This window comes from Hemiscyllium ocellatum, chromosome 24, assembly GCF_020745735.1.
Source record: "Hemiscyllium ocellatum isolate sHemOce1 chromosome 24, sHemOce1.pat.X.cur, whole genome shotgun sequence".
Taxonomy (NCBI): domain Eukaryota; kingdom Metazoa; phylum Chordata; class Chondrichthyes; order Orectolobiformes; family Hemiscylliidae; genus Hemiscyllium; species Hemiscyllium ocellatum.
The window spans coordinates 44,144,979-44,166,065 of record NC_083424.1 but is presented as its reverse complement, the minus strand read 5'-3'; the positions used below and the strand labels follow the sequence as shown (position 1 = coordinate 44,166,065).

The 21,087-nt window shown below is 42.5% G+C and overlaps 1 protein-coding gene across 1 annotated transcript in view; it reads left to right on the top strand.

Moving 5' to 3' along the window:
* Nucleotides 1-21,087, top strand: part of unc119.1 (unc-119 homolog 1) — a 69,925-nt gene that overhangs the window by 35,520 nt on the left and 13,318 nt on the right. The window contains exons 2-4 of the mRNA XM_060843730.1: nt 1,801-1,914; nt 8,257-8,368; nt 20,740-20,912. Coding sequence (XP_060699713.1) covers nt 1,801-1,914; nt 8,257-8,368; nt 20,740-20,912 — 399 coding nt within the window. The remainder of the gene's footprint in view (nt 1-1,800; nt 1,915-8,256; nt 8,369-20,739; nt 20,913-21,087) is intronic.

Sequence of the window (21,087 nt, the reverse complement as noted above, 5' to 3'; positions counted from 1 at the left end):
ATTCAAGAGGAGAGTTCCAGACAGTACAGCACTGGGAATTGAATATGCAGCCCATCATGGTGGAACAATTAAAGTCATGGATGCTCAGGATGCGAGAATTAGATGTGCAGATGCATAAGAGGATTGTGTCAATGGAGGAGATTGCAGAAATGGTTAAAGAGGTGGCATAGTGGAGAGATTTTAAGATAGTTATTGCTTAACTAGGAATCATGTCAATCAGCGAGAATATGCATGATGGGTGAACAGAACGTCGTAGGATTTTGGTAGCAGAGTTCAGGGATAGTAGACCATGGCAAACTACCCAAGTCTAGTGATATTGAAGATTGAATGAGATTTCAACTGATGAACTGAGGCAGATAACGTTTGACTTGATGGGCTGGGGAAGAAAGGCATGTGGCAGAAGCAACTGTTAGGATCATAAAAAAAGTTGAACTGCAAGAACAGCTACATTAGCCATTTCTCTTAGAAAAAAATCAGTTTTGATAACTTAAAAGATCTATGGGTTCATCATGTTTGTTTGAGGAAAAGGCGAAGAAGATGGGGAGAGGTAAGTATGCATACAGTTTGCAATGGATAAAAGAACCCGGGGAGTTTCTTTGAATTTCAAGAATAATGAGAGCAGTTTTAACAGATGAAAGATGGACCTGATAATTCGTTGCTTTCCAGCCACATCTGAAGACAAATGATAATGCTAGCTGTCTGCCATCCATTCTAGTCTGTTCTGTGGATTAAAGGGAGTAGAGATGAGGGCCTTACCCTAGAAAATGACAAGGGTTAGAAATAAATAGTTTTGTTTGGGACTGTGATGAGAGAGTTGGAGGCAGGGATTCAGTTGAGCAAATCAGTTGCTGCGAAAATGCTACCAAATGGTCAAAGGCCTGGAAGTTCACATTTTGAGAATATAATTGAGAGTGAATTGGTGAGGAATATTTCTTTGCAGGGCACAAAATGCAATAGAGTTGTGACATGGAAGGGGAGGTTGGGTGAAGAATGATTGAAGGGGTAATCAGAAGTGATTTATCATGATTCTTATGCTGGCAGCAGTGGAGGCTTGCCTGTGTAATGGCAAGTTCATGGTGAGTGAATAGAATTTCAGGAATTTGTAGAGAGGGAGAGACTATGAGAACATAAACATATGATATACTTCCAACTTTACCCATCTTGTATGGTACATATTAAATTCTCTTAATTTGCCATTGTTGCAAATATTTAGGCTATAGTTCATGTTGGTATGTTGCAAGTGATTTTTCTTTAATTCTGGGAAGATGAAATTGTAAAAAAAAAGTATTTAAAATGCTATGTTTTAGACATTACCAGAATATCTGAAGAAGTCACAGTTCAAAAGGTGACTAAGGTTTGTTTAAGAGATGGGGCTCTTAAGCAATAGGAGAGTCTTACTCACCTGGGAAACTATAGGGCTGAGATGAATAATCTAGGAGATTTTGGCATACTTATGGGTGGTCCCTTTAATGTAGATTTAGATTGGTGTGCCTTATATAAAATGCTTGAGTACATAACATACGTAGGTATAATCTGTATTGTTAAACTAATAGTGTTTGTTTTATTTAGTTATTTTATATCCAGTAAAGATTGTCTTTTATTTAACAAAAGAGTTAAATCTTGTCACATAGTTGAATTGGTGAAAGTAAGATTACAATTCATTTTTAAATATTAAGGATCCCATACTGGATTGTAATACTGTTTATGATGAAATGCTTCAGCTGAGTGTGTCACATATTTTTGATGCATTGTTTATATTAGTAAAGGTTGAAGAATGACATTAAGAATTATTTCTTTCAGCTTACTTGTGCAAACCTGAAGACAACATTTACAACATCGACTTTACACGATTTAAGATTCGCGACATGGAATCTGGCACGGTTTTGTTTGAGATTGCCAAACCACCAGCGTCAGGTATGTTGCCGTTTGGAAAAAGGCTCCCGCAGTCTGTAAGACTGCAAGACTTTAGGTGGCTTTCATGATCATAACCAGTTGAGTATAGCTTAAATCGGGATTTACTAGGGATAGGCAATAAATGCTGACCCAGTCAGTGATGCCTACATCCTGTGAGTGAATATTAAAAACACAGCTGGCTTTAGTCAGTAGTTCAAAGGCTTTCATCACTAGATTAGATTACTTACAGTGTGGAAACAGGCCCTTCGGCCAAACAAGTCCACACCAACCAGCCGAAGCGCAACCCATCCATACCCCTACATTTACCCCCTACCTTACACTACGGACAATTTAGCATGGCCAATTCACCTGACCCGCACATCTTTGGAATGTGGGAGGAAACCGGAAACACGGAGACACGGGGAAAACGTGCAAACTCCACACAGTCAGTCGCCTGAGGCGGGAATTGAACCCGGGTCTCTGGCGCTGTGAGGCAGCAGTGCTAACCACTGTGCCACCATACCGCCCTACTTGGTATGTCTCTCCATCTTTTAAATTTTAATGAGCACTGGGGTCCGGTGAGCTATGGAGTTTTTAGGAGACATTTGAAGTTTTAATTTAGTAAATTAGTTATGAAATATACATGAATACCGTAACAGGAGCTGCTTGGTCATTAGGAATGTTATATTTTTATTGCTGTCAAAGTTTTTCATCTTGCACTTCTCAGGACATTTCAATAAAATATTATTACAATTGAAGAATCAACATTTATACTATGTGAAAGGAGAGTGCTGAATGGTTAAAAGTGAACTCTGATTGTTAGAGATACTGTCATGGCGCGTGCACCTATCAGTGCTGGTTGACCACTAACTGCTGGGTTTTGTTTAAATTTTAAGCGGGTGTTTGGTCAGGGCATTGTCCTGTGACATGAACTAGTGAAAGCAAAGGGATCACACTGCTGCAACAATTTCCAAGGCTCTCCAACTTCAATCTTCTTCTGAGGTCCTTAGTGGCATTAATTCAGTCTCCAGCATCAGGAAAGCGCTGAAGTCATTAGATTCTGCAGAACCTATGGGCCCTGCAAAACTCCAGCAATTGTGTGGAAGACTTGCTGCAGAACTAGCCATGCTCTTGCCAAACTGTTCCAGTACTGGTATCTACCTGACAATGTGGACCCTGTGCACAAAAGCAGAATAAATCTAACATGGCCAGCTACTGCCATATCAATCTCTTGACCATTAGCAAAGTGATGCAGTCTGGGACTGTTTTGTTTTGTTATCATAGACAGAAGTTGGATATGAAAACTGAAGATGGCAACATGAAAAGAATGCCTTTATTGTAGCCTGAAAATGAAATATATGCTTAATACCCTGTGACATTGCATTCATTTTTAACTTGCCAGTCTCAAAAATACCCATTTATAGTTGCTGTCTGCTTCTTGTTAGTGGTGATGCTGCAGGCTGGCTCTGGGTAAAGGGGGCTTTCTGCTTTCACTTCAGAAGTGCGGCTAGTTTAGTTTGGGAAACTTGATCAGCATGGACAAGTTGGACCAAAGGGTCTGTTTCTGTGTTGTATGACTCTGTGACTCTGAACTCCTTTTGTGTTCTGGGATTTTATTTAGAATTAGAATTAGAATCCCTACAATGTGGAAACAGGTCCTTTGGCCCAGCATGTCCACACCGACCCTCCAACGAGTAACCCACCCAGCCCTATTCCCCTACCCTATAATTTTTTTTTAACCCCTGACCAGTTCACCTAACCTACACATCCCTGAACACTATGGGCAATTTAGTATGACCAATTCACCTAACCTGCACATCTTTGGATTGTGGGAGGAAACTGTAGCACCCGGAGGAAACCCACGTAGAAACGGGAGAATGTGCAAATGCCACACAGACAGCCGCCCGAGCCTATAATTGAACCTGGGTCCCTGGTGCTGTGAGGCTGCAGTGCAACTTTGTCGCCCATAAATTGATTTATTTCAAATCAAATTGTAATGGTTTTCCTGTCCTGTTTATTATGTATTAATGGTAACAAGTTTTTGTACGTTGTGGAGGATATGACCTAGAAGTTTACAGGTGACATGAAAGTTGATAAGGGGTAAACAGTTAGGAAGATGGCTGTAAACTGCAGGAGGATATCAATAGACTGCTCAAGTGGGCACAGCAGGAGAAATGGAATTCGTCCTGGAAAAGTGACATTCATTTGGACTAATGAGGCATGGGATTACAAAATAAACAGGAGGAACCCAGAAAGTACTGATGGTCAGAGGCAAATCAGTAAGGGAATTAAGGGTTATGGGAATAGGGCAGGAAAGCAAAGTTATGGATTATTAGATCACCATAATATCATTGAATGGCTGAGCAGTTTCAGTGGCCTAAATGGCCTACTTCTGCACCTACATTGTCTTACCTAAATAAAAAATCATTAGCTGTGCTATCAAATGACACTTCCAAAGGAATAACCTGGTCACTAGCATTCAGATTGGGTTCTGCCAGTGCCACTTACCTCCTGAGTTCAGTACACCCTTGGTCCAAACGTGGGCAATAGAGCTGATCTTGAAGTGAACTGAGAATAACTACCCTTTACATCAAGGCAACATTCAACTGAGTATGGTATCAAAGTGTGCTGGCAAAACTAGAGTCTGTGGGTTATCAGGGGAAAACACTAGTCATTCCTAGCACAAAGAAAAGTTTATTGTCATTTTTCAATGAGAAACCCACCTCCTGTCTCCACAGTGCCTGTCTACTATAGACCAGGAGCAAGTCAGGATGCAAAGAATTGTCTGGATGTTCTAACAATGTTCAAAAAGCTTCAACATGCAATCTCTTCACCATCAATGCATAGTGGTAGCAGTGTGCACCATCTATAAAATGCAAACTAGTAACTCACTAAGATGTCTTTGGTACCACCTTCCAAACCTGTGACCTTTACCACCGGAAATATAAAGGCATCAAAAGCATGGAAGCACCATCACCTGCACGTTCAGATCCAAGTCTTAAACTCCATCACAAAGTGAATGAGCAGTCAGTGAATCAAAATCCAAGAATATTGCTCCTAATGGCACTATGTCTCCCTGCACCCAAAAGACTTCCGTGGTTCAAGAAAGCAACTTACTGCCACCACCTCCAGGGTAGATGGGATGGACAATAAATACTGCCCACATCCTGTGGATGGACATTTTAAAAAAAAACCTTAAGTACTAGATTGTATAAATGCATAAATTAGACAAGTGTGGAGCAAAGGCAGAGTAGTATTAATGGGAGATTTAACTTTAACATAGATTGGGAGAGACAGACAAGCACCTGTCTAAATGGTAGTGCGTCAGGGATAGTTTTCTTCAGGTAAATAATACCCAACAAATCTCATGAAATTTTATGAAGAGGTGACAAAGGTAGTGGGCAGGGAAATATCTATGGATATTGTTTACATAGACTTGCAGGAGGCATTTGATGAATTTCCACATAAGCAGCTGTTAACAGGTTGGAAGCAAATGGAATTAAGGACAAATTGCTGACATGACTGGGAAATTGGTTGCTTGGCACGCAACAGAAAGTAGGGTGAATGGTGCGTACTCAAATTGGCAGAGTGTGACTAGTGGTGTCTCACAAGGATCTGTATTATGCCTCAATCATTCACATTATTTGCTTATGACTTGAATAATATCATAGAAAGTCCAAATTTGCTGATGACACAAAGTTAAGTGGCATTGAGGACAATATGGGTAGCATTAAAATTATAGAAAAATGATGATTGGCTAGCTAATTGAAAAAAAATGTATCAGATGGATTTCAGTGCTGACAAGTGTCAGATTATCCATTTTGGACTGAAAAGAATCAACCAGGGTTGTTTCTAGATCATATTAAGTCAAATACATTGGATGTCCAAAGAGACTTGCAGGTTCAGGTACATAGATCTTTAAAATGTCACAAACAGATGCAGAAAGTAATCGAGAGGCTAATGGAATGCTGGTCTTTGTATCTGAGGATTAGGATATAGGAATGAAGAAGTTATGCTGCAGTAATACAAAACCCTCTTTAGACCCCACTTGGAGTATTATGTGCAGAACTGGGCACCACACCTTAGGAAGGATAAATTGATGCTGGAGGGAGGAGTTACATAAGAACATAACAACTAGGAGTAAGAGCATCTGGTCCTCAATAAGAGCATGGCTGATCTTTTTGTGAGCTCAGCTCCAGTTACCCAGCCTCTCACCATAACCCTTCTTTCCTTTACTGTTCAAAACATTATCTAAAGTTTTAAAAACACTCAATGAGGAAGGCTCAATACTTCATTGGACATTGAATTCCACAGATTGACAACCCTCTGAGTAAAGAAGTTTCTTGTCAAATCTGCCCCTCTTAATTTTGAGGCTTTGCCCTCTTGTCCTAGTTTCACCTGTCAATAGATACATCCTCTCTACTTCTATCCTATCTATTCCCTTCATAATTTTATTTTGAAGCTCATTTTTCTAAATTCCAATGAATATAATCCCAGTCTCTCCTTTTAAGCCAACCCCCTGAACTCTGGAATCAACATAGTGAACCTCCTCTGCACCCCCTCACATGCCAGTATATCCTTTCTCAAGTAAAGAGACCAAAACTGCACCCAATGCTCCAAGTGAGGCTTCACCAGCACTTTATGTAGCTGTGATATAACCTCCCTACTTTTAAATTCAATTTCTTTAGCAATGAAGGACAAAATTCAATTTGCCTTCTTGAGTACTTGTTGTACCTGCACACCAACCTTACATATCTGAACTTCAGAGCTTAAGTTATAAGGAGAGATTATACAAAAAAATTAGGCCTGTTTTCTCTAGAATTTAGAAGGTTAAGGATTAATCTGATCGAAGTCTTCAAGATAGTAACAGGAAAATAAAGATAAGCTATTGCAATTATAGAACAAGAAAACATAGTCTAAAAGTTACGGCCAGACCATTCAGGAGAGATGCTAAGACATACTTCTATTTAAGTATGATAGTTGTTTGGAACTTTCTTCCAGAAACGGCTCTCGGTGCTAGATCAGTGCTAGATTGTGGGCGGCACGGTGGCACAGTGGTTAGCACTGCTGCCTCACAGCGCCTGAGACCCGGGTTCAATTCCCGACTCAGGCGACAGACTGTGTGGAGTTTGCACGTTCTCCCCGTGTCTGCGTGGGTTTCCTCCGGGTGCTCCGGTTTCCTCCCACAGTCCAAAGATGTGCGGGTCAGGTGAATTGGCCATGCTAAATTGCCCGTAGTGTTAGGTAAGGGGTAAATGTAGGGGTATGGGTGGGTTGCGCTTCAGCGGGTCGGTGTGGACTTGTTGGGCCGAAGGGCCTGTTTCCACACTGTAAGTCTAATCTAATCTAAGTTGTTAATTTTGTGGAAATGTAAAATTGTAATTTGTTTAAAAAAAAGGACCAATTGAAGCACACAATTTCAGATTTGGCAATTACCTGGCTAATGTTTTGTAATTTAAGCCTCAGATGTGTACCTGTATAGCTATTGATCTTTTCAATATTTATAGCAAAGTCTATATTTCTAGATATAAACTGGCTCAGTTAGTACAAAAAAATTTAATTTAATTTTTTAAGGTCTTTTACAGTTACTAAGCAATAAGAGTCAATTCCTGAGCAAGCTGATACAGTTTTCAAATTTTCTTTTGGTATTTTCTGTGGTGCTTTATTTCACTCTCTCCCTCAAAACCTCAGTGACTGAGATAACATATCAGAAGTATACCATGTTTAGCATGCAATTTGCACTGAATGAACTGATCTCAGGTAAGTCTGAGGAGGTATTACAATTTGCATCAGTAATTTGTGGGTGGCACGGTGGCACAGTGGTTAGCACTGCTGCCTCACAGCGCCAGAAACCTGGGTTCAATTCCCGCCTCAGGCGACTGACTGTGTGGAGTTTGCACGTTCTCCCCGTGTCTGCGTGGGTTTCCTCCGGGTGCTCCGGTTTCCTCCCACAGTCTAAAGATGTGCGAGTCAGGTGAATTGGCCATGCTAAGTTGCCCGTAGTGTTAGGTTAGGGGTTTGGGTGGGTAGCGCTTCGGCGGATTGGTGTGGACTTATTGGGCTGAAGGGCCTGTTTCCACACTGTAAGTAATCTAATCTAATCTTGTCTGTTGCATGTGGATTTGTCGAGATACTTCTGATTATGAACCAGCGATCCCTGATGTGGGCATATTTGAACTTCTAATTTGATGTCTTTTCTCCCCCACTCACCTCCCCTATTTAACCCCTTCCCCCAACTCTGCTGCCAAATATTTTGCCCCCAACTCAACTATCAAATGCCTTGCATGAATAATAGGTACTTGGGTTGGTATAGGAGATGTCGTAAACTCTCATAATGTTCTGAATTTCTATTTTTACTTTCAGAGCAAGAGGATGATATTGATGATGAGAATGGTGAAATGGATTCCAGCTCAGGACGTTTTGTTCGTTATCAGTTTACTCCTGCCTTTTTGAGACTGAGAACAGTTGGTGCAACGTAAGTTGTGAATATACTATTAGTTTTAATTTTAAAAATCAAATTATGATTATTTTTGGAAGTTTGTTGATATTTTGTTGAAATAGCTTGCAGCTCGATATGATCAACAACGGGGGGAAAATACCCAGCAATATCTAATATTGTTTTCCACACTGATTTTCTTCTCCTGGCAGCCATTTTAAACATGATGGCATTTAGAATCATATAGCACAGAAACAGATTGTCATGTGCTGATCAACAAGCACTGGTTTATCCTAAACCCATTTATTTGCGCTTGGTTTATAATCTGTTATTCCCTTGCATTTTCAATGCTTGTCCAGATGTTACTTCAATGTTGAAAGAATACCTGCATCCACCACACCCTCTGTTCGTGTTCCAAATTTCTACCACCCTCTGGGTGAAAAAACGTTTTCCTCAGATCCTCTCTAAACCACTTACCGCTCACCTTAAACTCTAGTCTTAGACACATCTGCCATTGGGAAAAGATTCTCACCATGTAGCCTTTTTATGCCCCTCAATTTTGCCGATGTTAATCAGATCCCTTCCCCTTAGTCTCCTCTGCTTCAGGGAAAACAAACCCTGCCTCTCCTCGGCTGAGACTTTCCATCCAGGCAACATCTGGTGAATCTCCTCCAGTGCAATCAGATCCTTACGAGAGTGTGGCAACCAAACTGCACACAGTATTACATCTGTGGCTGAATCAGTGCTCCATGAATTTGCAACAAAACTTCTCTGCTCCTATATTCTCTGCCCCAGCTAATAAAGGCAAGCATCCTGTATGCCGTATTCACCATGTCTACCTGTGCTGACCTCTTCAAGGATTGATGGACTTGTACACCAAAGTCGCTTTGTTCCACAGTACTCCTTAGGAGCTTGCCACTGATAGTGTAAATCCTTCCCTTATTAAACTTCCCACAACGAATCACCTCACACTTATCGGGATTAAATTCCATCTGCCATTGCTTTACCTAGTTCGTCAGCTGATCTGTTGCCTGAGGCCATCCTCCTCACTAGCAATGCCACCACCAATTTTTGTCATTATTATTAATTATAGCTTCTACGTTCATATCCAAGCCACTAATATATGTAACAAACAGCAAGACTCTCAGTCGCGATCCCTGTGGTACACTGCTGGTCACAGACTTCAAATCTCAAAAATATCCTCCACCCATCACCCTTTGCTTCCTACCTACAAGCTAATTTTGGATTCAATTTGCCAACTTGCCTTGGATCACATGAGTTCTTACCTTTTTGGACCAGCCTTCCATGTGAGACCTTGTTAAAGACCTTACTGATGTCAATGTAAACAACATCAACTGCAATACCCATATCAATATATTTAGTAGGAGAAAGTGAGGACTGCAGATGCTGGAGATCGGAGCTTAAAAATGTGTTGCTGGAAAAGCGCAGCAGGTCAGGCAGCATCAAAGGAACAGGAGAATCGACGTTTCGGGCATAAGCCCTTCTTCAGGAATGAGGAGGGTGTGCCAAGCAGGCTAAGATAAAAGATAGGGAGGAGGGATTTGGGGGAGGGGTGTTAGGAATACGATAGGTGGATAGTATAGGTGGAGGTTAAGGTGAAGGTGATAGGCTGGAGAGGGGGTGGGGCGAAGAGGTCGGGAAGAAGATTGCAGGTCAAGAAGGCAGTGCTGAGTCTAAGGGTTGGGACTGAGAAAAGGTGGGGGGAGGGGAAATGAGGAAGCTGGAGAAATCTGAGTTCATCCCTTGTGGTTGGAGGGTTCCTAGGCGGAAGATGAGGCGCTCTTCCTCCAGGTGTCGTGTTGCCATGGTCTGGCGATGGAGGAGGCCAAGGACCTGCATGTCCTTGGCGGAGTGGGAGGGGGAGTTAAAGTGTTCAGCTACAGGGCGGTTGGGTTGGTTGGTGCGGGTGTCCCAGAGGTGTTCTCTGAAACAAGTTGACATGCAGGTTCTTGGCCGCCTCCATCGCCGGCCCATGGCAAAACATCCCTCACCTTAACCACCTTCCACCTATCGTATTCCCAGCGCCCCTTCCCCAAGTTCCTCCTCCCTACTTTTTATCTTCGCCTGCTTGGCACACCTTCCTCATTTATGAAGAAGGGCTTATGCCCGAAACGTCGATTCCCCTGTTCCTTTAATGCTGCCTGACCTGCTGCGCTTTTCCAGCAACACATTTTTAAGCTAAATATATTTAGTCACTGGTTAAAGAAAAACTCAATTAACTTAGTCCGAATCTCTCTCCAACAAATCTGTGCTGATTATCCCTGATCAATTCTTGCCTTTACAGTGTTGATCAATTTTGTCCCTCAGAATTTTTTCCAATAATTTCTCTCCCATTGGCATCAGACTAACTGGTCTGTAATTTACCTGGCCTATCCCTGCTGCCCTTCTTGAACAAGGGAACCCACATTAGCTATCCTCTGGTCATCTGGCATTTCACAAGCAACCAGCAAAGTATTAAATATCTCTGGCAGGACCCCAAAAATCTCTCCCCTTTCCTTCCATAGCAGCCTGGGATACATCTCATCAGGCCCTGGGGTTTTATACAACTCTTATGCCTACTAAAACATGTAATATCTCCGCCTATTTAATCTTAACATGCTTTAAAATGCCAGCTACAACGTCTTTCTCCTTTGTGAATACAAATAAGGAATATTAATTTAAGATCTCACCAAGGCCCAGTGGCTCGATGCACAGATTGTTGGTCTTCAATAGACTCTACACTTCCCCTGTTATCCTTTTGCTCTTAATATACTTATAAAATGCAGTGTAATTTCCTTTAATGCAATCTACCAAAGATGTTTTGTGGCCCCTTTTTGTCATCCTCATTTCTTTTTTAAGCACCTCTCTACACTATATTCCAGGAAGGCTGTTTGTAATGAATGTACCTAACATATGCTTCCTTTTTTCGAAGACAGGCGGTGGAATAATAGGTGCTGTTCCACAGCTCTGTTGCATACATTTCCTGGAAATCTGTAGACCTATGACCCCACCCATTTTTTTTTGGTGTAACATGTTCCGTTTCAATGCTCTTTTCTCACCACCTATTTTCCCTACAATTTGTTTTAAATCTCCCTGTGTGGCAATAAGAAGTGAGGAAATCTTTGCAGCATTTAAATCTCCCAATTGTTTCACAGTGCTGTGGATAAAATCTGGCATGGTAACATGCTGCCAAGTAGGAACTATGCAGAACTCAATTACTTCCATTTTGCTGACTCTTTTGATTCCATGTTTTAGTGTCGTGTTTCTTCATTGTTTAAAAAAGAACATTTTAGAGGCACCTATAAGTTCAGTTATTGAAGAGCAACATATACCATGCATTTACCAGACATAAAATGCACGTGCATAAATTGGATCATATATCAAAAATAAATCAGGTAGAACTGGATGTGGAAAGGTGGGTTCAAATGTGAGATTATCCATATTACACAGGTTGTCCTCTGCTTTTTGTAGCTGTTATGATCCTGTTCAAGTCCATTCACATTGTAAAAGAAAACTGAGACCTGTGGGATTAACTGAGATAATTTGGGCAACATGATTTCACTTTTTAAAACAATAACACATATATGTAAAATTAAAAATAAGCACAACTGATTTGACACAGTTTATATTTGACTATGCTGTAAATCCAGTTTCACTTTTACTAGCCCAGAAGTTCCCATATCCTGTGAAATTCTGAAGGTTCATTCACTTTTTCTGGGGCCAGCTCAAAGGTATGCTGTAGCTCTCCAGAAAATACTTTGAATGTTCAGTGTTAAAGTTATTTTCCAATGTATGATATTTTATGGGGATCTTTCCATTAGTTTTGGCTAAGCAGTCCTCCAATTTTTCATCAAAGGCTTCAACTGAATTCTTCTGCTCAAGTATGGGATTTAAGGAACTGATTTCTCAATATCCCCCTCTGCTCCCACAGCTATTTTTATACACTGAGAACATAGAACAATTCAGTACAGAACAGGCCCTTCGGCCCTCGATGTTGCACTGACCTGTGAACTATTCTCAGCTCGTCCCCCTATACCATCCCAAAATCATCCATTTCTAAGGATTGTTTAAATCTTCCTAATGTGGCTGAGTTGACTACATTAGCAGGTAGGGCATTCCACGTTCTTACCACTCTGTGTAAAGAACCTGCCTCTGACATCTGTCTTAAATCTATCACCCATCAATTTGTAGTTATGCCCCCTCGTACAAGCTGACATCATCATCCTAGGAAAAAGATTTACTGTCTACCCTATCTAATCCTTTGATCATCTTGTATGTCTCTATCAAATCCCCTCTTAGCCGCCTTCTTTCCAATGAGAACAGATTCAAGTCTCTCAGCCTTTCCTCATAAGACCTTCCCTCCAGACCAGGCCACATCTTGGTAAATCTCCTCTGCACCTTTTCCAAGGCTTCCACATCCTTCCCAAAATATGGGGACCAGAACTGTACGCAATATTCCACATGTGGCCGCACCAGCGTTTTTTATAGTTGCAGCATGATATTGCGGCTCTGGAACTCAATCCCTCTACGAATGAAACCAAACAGACCTTAACAGCACTATCCACCTGGGTGGCAACTTTCGGGGATCTATGTACATGTACTCCAAGATCCCTCTGGACATCCACACTACCAAGAATCTTTCCATTGACCCAGTACTCTGTCTTCCTGTTATTCTTCCCAAAGTGCATCACCTCACATTTTAGCTGCATTGAACTCCATTTGCCACTTCTCAAAACAATTCTGCAGTTTATCCAAGTCCCCTGCAACCTGTAACATTCTTCTAAACTCCACCGACTTTAGTGTCATCTGCAAATTTACTAATCCATCCACCTATGCCTGCGTCTAAGTCATTTATAAAACTGACACAGCAGTGGTCCCAAAACAGATCCTTGTGGCACACCACTAGTAACCGGACTCCAGGCTGAATATTTTCCATCAACCGCCACTCACTACCTTCTTTCAGAAAGCCAGTTTCTAATCCAAACTGCTAAATCACCCTCAATTCCATGCCTCTGCATTTTCTCCAGCAGCCTACCATGTGAAACCTTAGCAAAGGCTTTACTGAAGACCATGTACACCACGTCAACTGCCCTACCTTCATCTATATGCTTGGTCACCTTCTCAAAAAAACTCAATGAGGCTTGTGAGACACGACCTGCCCTTGACGAAACCATGTTGACTATCTGAAATGAAATTGTTGCTTGCTAGCTGATTATAAATCTTATCTTTTATAATCCTTTCCTTCAACAGAAGTATGGCTCACTGGTCTATAATTACTTGGGTCATCTCTACTGCCCTTTTGAACAAGGGCACAACATTTGCAATCCTCCAGTCCTCTGGTACTAAACCTGTAGACAATGATGACTCAAATATCAAAGCCAAAGGTTCTGCTGTCTCCTCCCTATCTTCCCAGAGAATCCTCGGATAAATCCCATCCGGCCAAAGGAGCTTGTCTACATTCACTCCTTCTAGAATTGATAACAGCTGTTCATAACTAACCTCGATCCCTTCTAGTCTACTATCCCATACCTCGTTCTTCTTCTCTACGGTATTCTCTTTTTCCTGAGTGAAAACCGATGAGAAATGTTCATTTAGCACCTCTCCGATCTCCACAGGATTCACGCTCAACTTCCCACTTCTGTCTTTGATTGGCCCTATTCCTATCCTAATCATCCTTTTATTCCTCACATTCCTATAGAAAGCTTTAGCTCGTGTCCTGTCTTTGCAGTTCTTAACTCTCCCTTTAAATCCTTCCTAGCTGATCTGTAACTCTCCATTGCCTCATCTGAACCATCTTGCCTCATCCACACACAAGCCTCCTTCTTCTGCTTAACAAGAGATGCAATTTCTGTCGAAAACGACAATTCCCTTACCATATCACTTCCTCCCTGCCAGACAGGGACATACCTGTCAAGGAAACGCAATATGTATTCCTTAAACCAGTCCACATTTCCATTGTCTGCATCCACTGCATTTTGCTACCCCATTAGATTAGATTACTTTAGATTACTTACAGTGTGGAAACAGGCCCTTCGGCCCAACAAGTCCACACCGACCTGCCGAAGCGAAACCCACCCATACCCCTACATTTACCCCTTACCTAACGCTACGGGCAATTGAGCAGGGCCAATTCACCTGACCCGCACGTCTTTGGACTGTGGGAGGAAACCGGAGCACCCGGAGGAAACCCACGCAGACACGGGGAGAATGTGCAAACTCCACACAGTCAGTCGCCTGAGTCGGGAATTGAACCCTGGTCTCAGGCGCTGTGAGACAGCAGTGCTAACCACTGTGCCACCGTGCCGCCCACTAAGCATTCTAAGCATTCTAATTCTTGCCTAATCATATTATAATTGCCCTTGCCCCATCGCTAACTCGATCTGTGGCATGTACCTATCCCTTTCCATCGCGAAACTAAACTTAACTGAATTATGGTCACTCTCTCTCCAAAGTGCTCATTTACAATTAAATCAAACACCTGGCCTGGTTCATCACCAAGCACCAGATCCAGTGTGGCCTCCCCTCTTGTTGGCCCTTTGACATACTGTGTCAGGAAACCCTCCTGTACACATTGGACAAAAACTGATGCATCCGATGTACTAGAGTTATAGCATTTCCAGTCAATGTTGGGGAAGTTAAAGTCCACCATAATGACCACCCTGTTCCTTTCACTCCTACCCAGAATAATTTTGCTAATCCTCTCTTCCACCTCCCTGGAACTCTGTGGAGGCCTATAAAAAAAAAACTCCAAGCAGTGTGACTTCTCCTGTTTCTAACCTCAGCCCACACTACCTCAGTAGACGAGTCCTCATCAAAAGTTCTCTCAGCCACCTTGACTAACAAGGCCACGCCTCCCCCTCTTTTATCACCTTGCCTGTTCTTCATGAAAGATCTAAACCCTGGAACCTGCAACATCCATTTCTCACCCTGCTCTACCCATGTCTCTGAAATGGTCACAACATCGAAGTCCCAGGTACCCATCCATGCTGCAAGCTCACCGACCTTATTTCGGATACTTTTAGCATTGGTTCGCTAGTTGATTCCCTGCTCCAGATGGTTTAGATTGGACTACCTACAGTAGGGAAACAGGCCCTTCGGCTCAACAAGTCCACACTGACCCTCCGTTTAGTAACCCACCCAGACCCATTCCCCTATCCTATATTTAGCCTGGACTAATGCACCTAAAACTGTGGGCAATTTAGCGTGGGCAATTCACCTGACCTGCACATCTTTGGGAGGAAAACCGGAGCACCCAGAGGAAACCCATGCAGACACAGGGAGAATGTGCGAACTCCACGCAGACTGTTGCCCGAGGCAGGAATTAAACCAGGGTGCCTGGCACTGTGAGGCAGCAGTGCTAACCACTGAGCCACCGTGCCGCCCACATGGTTTCTCTCTGCATGTTCTACACTGTTGATCTACCTTGTAAATTTAATTAACTCTATCTTACTTGATTTGCATTCACTTTTGTTTGCTAAGTTCTTAATCATGCTCTTTGATTTATCATACATTTAACCTAAAAGTTTCATTCCTGAAACTAAAGGTTACACCTCTAAAGCACATGAATTATCACAGAATTATCAGTGTGGAAGCAGTGTATTCGGCTCATTGAGTCCACACCGCCCCTCTGAAGACCATCCCACCCAGACCCATGCCCTTACTGTCTCCCTGTAACCCTGCATTTCCTACGGCTAATCCACCATTTTGGACTGTGAGAGGAAACCGGAAAGAACCATACAGACACTGGGAGGGTGTACAAACTCCACACAGACAGCTGACTGAGATTGGAATCTAATACAGGTTCTTGGCACTGAGAGGCAACAGTGCTAACCGCTGAGCCATGCAATTAATTTGGATTTCCTGACTTACACAACTAAGTAATTGAACAATTTCATCCAGGAGGGAATTTGAAAGCATGGCACTTGGAGTGCTGCAGATATAAATACCACTATGGGGTAATGACTTGGAGGTACCAGTGCTGGACTGGGGTGGACAAAGTTAAAAATCACGTAACACCAGGTTATAGTCCAACAGGTTTATTTGGAAGCACTAGTTTTTGAAGTGTTGCTCCTTCATGAGGTAGTTGTGGAGGTTAAGATCATGCTCACAGAATTTATAGCCAAAGGAGTTCAGTGTCATGGAGATGTGATGCATCAAACAACATTAGATTAAAACTTGCATCTTTTATAATGGGATATGCTGTTTTCTGTTCTTTGATATGTAAATCCCAGAACTACTTTTAAATTACACTCTCAAGCTAGTTAAAAATTACACAACATCAGGTTATAGTCCTGGTGTTGTGTAATTTTTAACTTTGTACACCCCAGTCCAACACCGGCATCTCAAGATAGGTCAGCTTTTTAAACAATAGGTGTGAAATCTGTGTCCCAATGCTATGTCAAACTGTTTTACATGGATTCCTGCAGTTTTTGAGCGAAATAAAATATAATTCTGTAAAACAAAATTCACCCCATAAACCTGTGTGCCCGTGTGTAGGAGTGACAGATTGAGTGTGCCCATGAGTGTGTGCATATCGGAGTGAGTGCGTGTGATAGTGTGCATGTAAATCTATGTGCGTGTAAGCTTGGTTAAGCATGTATGTGAGTGTGATAGGGTATGTGTGAGAGGGTGCATGAGATATATTGACAATATTTTCTTCCTCTGGACTCGTGGGAGTCACTGAAATAACTACACAGTCATATTAACAAGTTTCATCCCACCATCAGACTTACCATGGACAACTCTCTAGTACCTGTCTCAAACTTGGATACATGTGTTTCCATCAAGGATGGGCACCTCAGCATCTCAGTACGCCGCAAACCCACGGATAACCTCACAATGCTACACTTCTCTAGCTTTCATCTGAAACATATTAAAACAGCCCTCCCATGTGGACAAGCCCTCTGCATATACAGGATCTGTTTGGATGAGAAGGAATATGACAGACACTTGAAAATGCTCAAGAATGCCTTCATAAGAATGGGGTACGATGCTCAACTCATCGACCGCCAGTTCCAGTGTGCCACAATGAGAAACCATAATGACCTCCTTAGGAGACAGACACAGCCTGCCACAGATAAGGCACCCATCGTTGTCCAGTTCTTCCTGGGAGCCAAAGCCTACGCCATGTTGTTCGCAGCTTGCAAACCATTAGCGATGACGATGAGCATCTCACCAAGAACTTCCCCGCACTTCCTCTTCTTGCCTTTAAACAACCACCAAACTTAAGCCTTATAATTCATAGCAAATTGCCCAGCCTTCAGGACAATAACACTCTACGACCCTGCCACAGCAGCTACTATCAGAGTATTGACATGGGTAACATTGGGGGTTACCTCCCATCATGTACACGGTGAGTACTCATGTGATGCGGCCACCATGATCTATCTCATGCACTGAAGACAAGGATGTCCTGAGGCATGGTACATTGGTGGGACAGAGCAGATGCTATGACAGCGGATGAATGGACACCATACAACAATCACCAGGCAGGAGTGTTCCCTCCCAGTCGGGACATTTGCCCTCGAACCTTCAGGTGACCATCTTCCAAAGTAGACTTTGGGACAGCAATTACGTAGAGTGGCTGAGCAGAGGTGATAGCTTTGTTCAAGTACCCATGGGAATGGCCTCAACTGGGACCTTGGATTCATGTCACACTACAGGTGACCCCACTGCACAATTCTCTCTCTCTCTCTCTCTCTCTCTCTTTCTCTCTCTCTCTCTCACGCGCGCACACTCCTACTCTCTCTCACACACTCCCCTGCATACACACACGCCCACACAGACCCTCTCTCATATGCACATGCATACACCCACCCTCATTTGCACCAACACAAGCACCCTCTCACACATACCCCATGACAGTCTCGCACATACTTTTTATTAGATTAGATTACTTAGTGTGGAAACAGGCCCTTCGGCCCAACAAGTCCACACTGACCCTTCGAAAAGCAACCCACCCAGACCCATTCCCCTACATTTACCCCTTCACCTAACACTATGGGCAATTTGGCATGGCCAGTTCACCTAACCTGCACGCTTTTGGACGGTCGGAGGAAACCGGAGCACCCGGAGGAAACCCACGCAGACACGGGGAGAATGTGCAAACTCCACACAGGCAGTCGCCTGAACCCAGGTCTCTGGCGCTGTGAGGCAGCAGTGCTAACCACTATGTTGCCTACTATTTAAGCAAGCTTACACACTCAATCTGTTGTTCATACAAGCACGCGCACATAAACTTATGGGGTGAATTTGTTTTTGCAGAATTATATTTTATTTTGCTCAGAAACTGCAGGAATCCATGTAAAAGTCTGTAAAACTCTACAGAGGGTTTGTCAGTTTGACATAGCATTGGGACACAAACAGGGGTTTCATACGTATTGTTTAAAAAGTTGACTTGTTTTGAGAATGTAATCCAAAAGTAGTTCTGGGATTTACATATCAAAGAACAGTAACCAGCGTATCCCATTATAAAAGATGCAAGTTTTAATCTGAGGTTGTTTATGGTATCACATCTCCATGATACTGGGCTCCTTTGGCTATAAATTCTGTGAGCATGATCTTAACCTCCACAACCACCTGATGGAGGAGTGGCGCTCTGAAAGCTAGTGCTTCCAAACAAACCTGGTGTTGTGTGATTTTTAACTAGGGTTAAAGAGTGGAACCATGCAAGAGTTCATGACTTCAAGTTCAATTATGGGATTGAAGGAGGTTAAAGAAATGGGGGTTGGGGAGGGATGGCTGGGGTGGCCTGGGGGGCAAAACCAGAAAAAGTTTTAAAAAGTAGGGTGGAAATTTTAAAATTTGGTTCCTGGTTTGCCTTTCTTTCTTTCCTGAAGAAGGGCTCATGCCTGAAACGTCAATTCTCCTGCTCCTTGGATGCTGCCTGACCTGCTGCGCTTTTCCAGCAACACATTTTCAGCTCTGATCTCCAGCATCTGCAGTCCTCATTTTCTCCTGTAGGCCCTCAGTATGCAAGCACCAAGTGTCACTACTAACTGAGATTCTACCTGTCTCCAATGTTGAGAAGGATAGATCTGGCCTCATTGTAGTTAACAGAACCAAATAGTTGGTTTGTTCCACATTTCCTATACCTCATTGAAACATTTGTGAAGGAAAACTCCTTTGATTGCAAGTCCATCAGGAAGTGGTTGACACCCTATGGGAAGAGGAGAGGGTTGATACTGTTAGATGGTTCCTTGAGCATTTGCCAGAATGCCTCTTCCCCAAAAATTTCCAGCAAGCATCAAAACATAGCTTAGCTGGTGGGGAGAAAGGCACTGTTTGTAAGATCATTCATGCACACCTGGTCTCTGTGTGCCACCACACGCTGCCCTCAGATACCTCCCGCTGGGATATGCCTTTACAAAGAAGCTCTCAAGGGAAATGCAGTGGTATTCGTTGAGGTACATCCTAAACAACTCCCTAATACAAGACTCTGCGTTTGACAAGGCTGTGCCCTGGTTGCACACCAAGACAAATGTAAACTGTGTCTGGAGGACCATCATCTCGGTGAAAGATGCTCTTTTTGTCTGCCCAAAACTTGTTGGTCTTTTAGTATAAAGAGTTGACCTTGACCGAGTGTTGCAGACAGGCACATTCCAAGGTCCAGGACTATGTGCTGCGAGATGCATTAAAGCTTGGGCCAGCTGCCGCTATGGCCAGAATGAAAATATGCTGTCTAAAATGTTTCTGCCAAAGTATAGCAAGTATCCTTTCCACTAACAGACCACTTCATTGCCTTAAAATGCATGTAGATAATTTTATTGTCTTGGAACTGCAGGCAATTTAGAATATCAAATTCCAATATGTTATTTGTTTTTTCTCTGTTAAGATTATGTAGAACTATCCTTGTTCAGAATTCTTTTAAGGTTAACATGCAGATTCAATTAGGCAAATGCAATGGTAGCATTTGTTTTAAGAGGGCAGGCATGCAAGAGGAAGAAGTCTTGCTGAGTGAGGCTGTATAAGGCTCTAGTCAACCTGCATTTGAAATATTGTGAGCAGTTTTGGGCCTCAAATCTAAGGAAGGATGTGCGGCTGTTGGAGAGAATCTAGGGCAGGTTAATGAGAGCAGTATAATGATAAAGGATAGCATAGTTGGCTGAACAGCTGGTTTGCAATAAAAGTGACATCAGCAGCATTGGTTCAGTTCTCATACCGGCTGAAGTTATCATGAAAGATTCTTCTTCTCAACCCCTCCCTTCACCTGAGGTGTAGTGATCCTCAGGGTAAGCTATCACCAATCATCTATCTTTAATGACAGAGCAACCCTGCGGTCCTCTAGGACTATGGCAACTTTATATTTAATTGTAAAATTTGTTTAAAAATGCAATCGCTGTTTTATTTTTAGCTTTTGACTGCATTCTATTTTCTTTATTTTGTACTTTATCCCCTCCACTTTCTCACAGGGTGGAATTTACAGTTGGAGACAAGCCCATAAACAACTTCAGGATGATTGAAAGACATTACTTCAGGGAGCGGTTGCTGAAAAGCTTCGATTTTGATTTTGGATTCTGTATTCCAAACAGCAGAAATACATGCGAGCATATATATGAATTCCCACAACTTTCTGAAGACATCAGTATGTATTTTCAATTTCTTTAAACTCTGCTATTGGGATTTTGCAGTTCACTTCATGAATTTGTTGATTTCAAGTCGCTATTCAAGTAGGCCACTGTTTGTGATGAGTATTTATTTCTTTTAGAAATAGTCATATAGTAATATAGCGCAGGAAAGGCTCCGTGGCCTATTGAGTC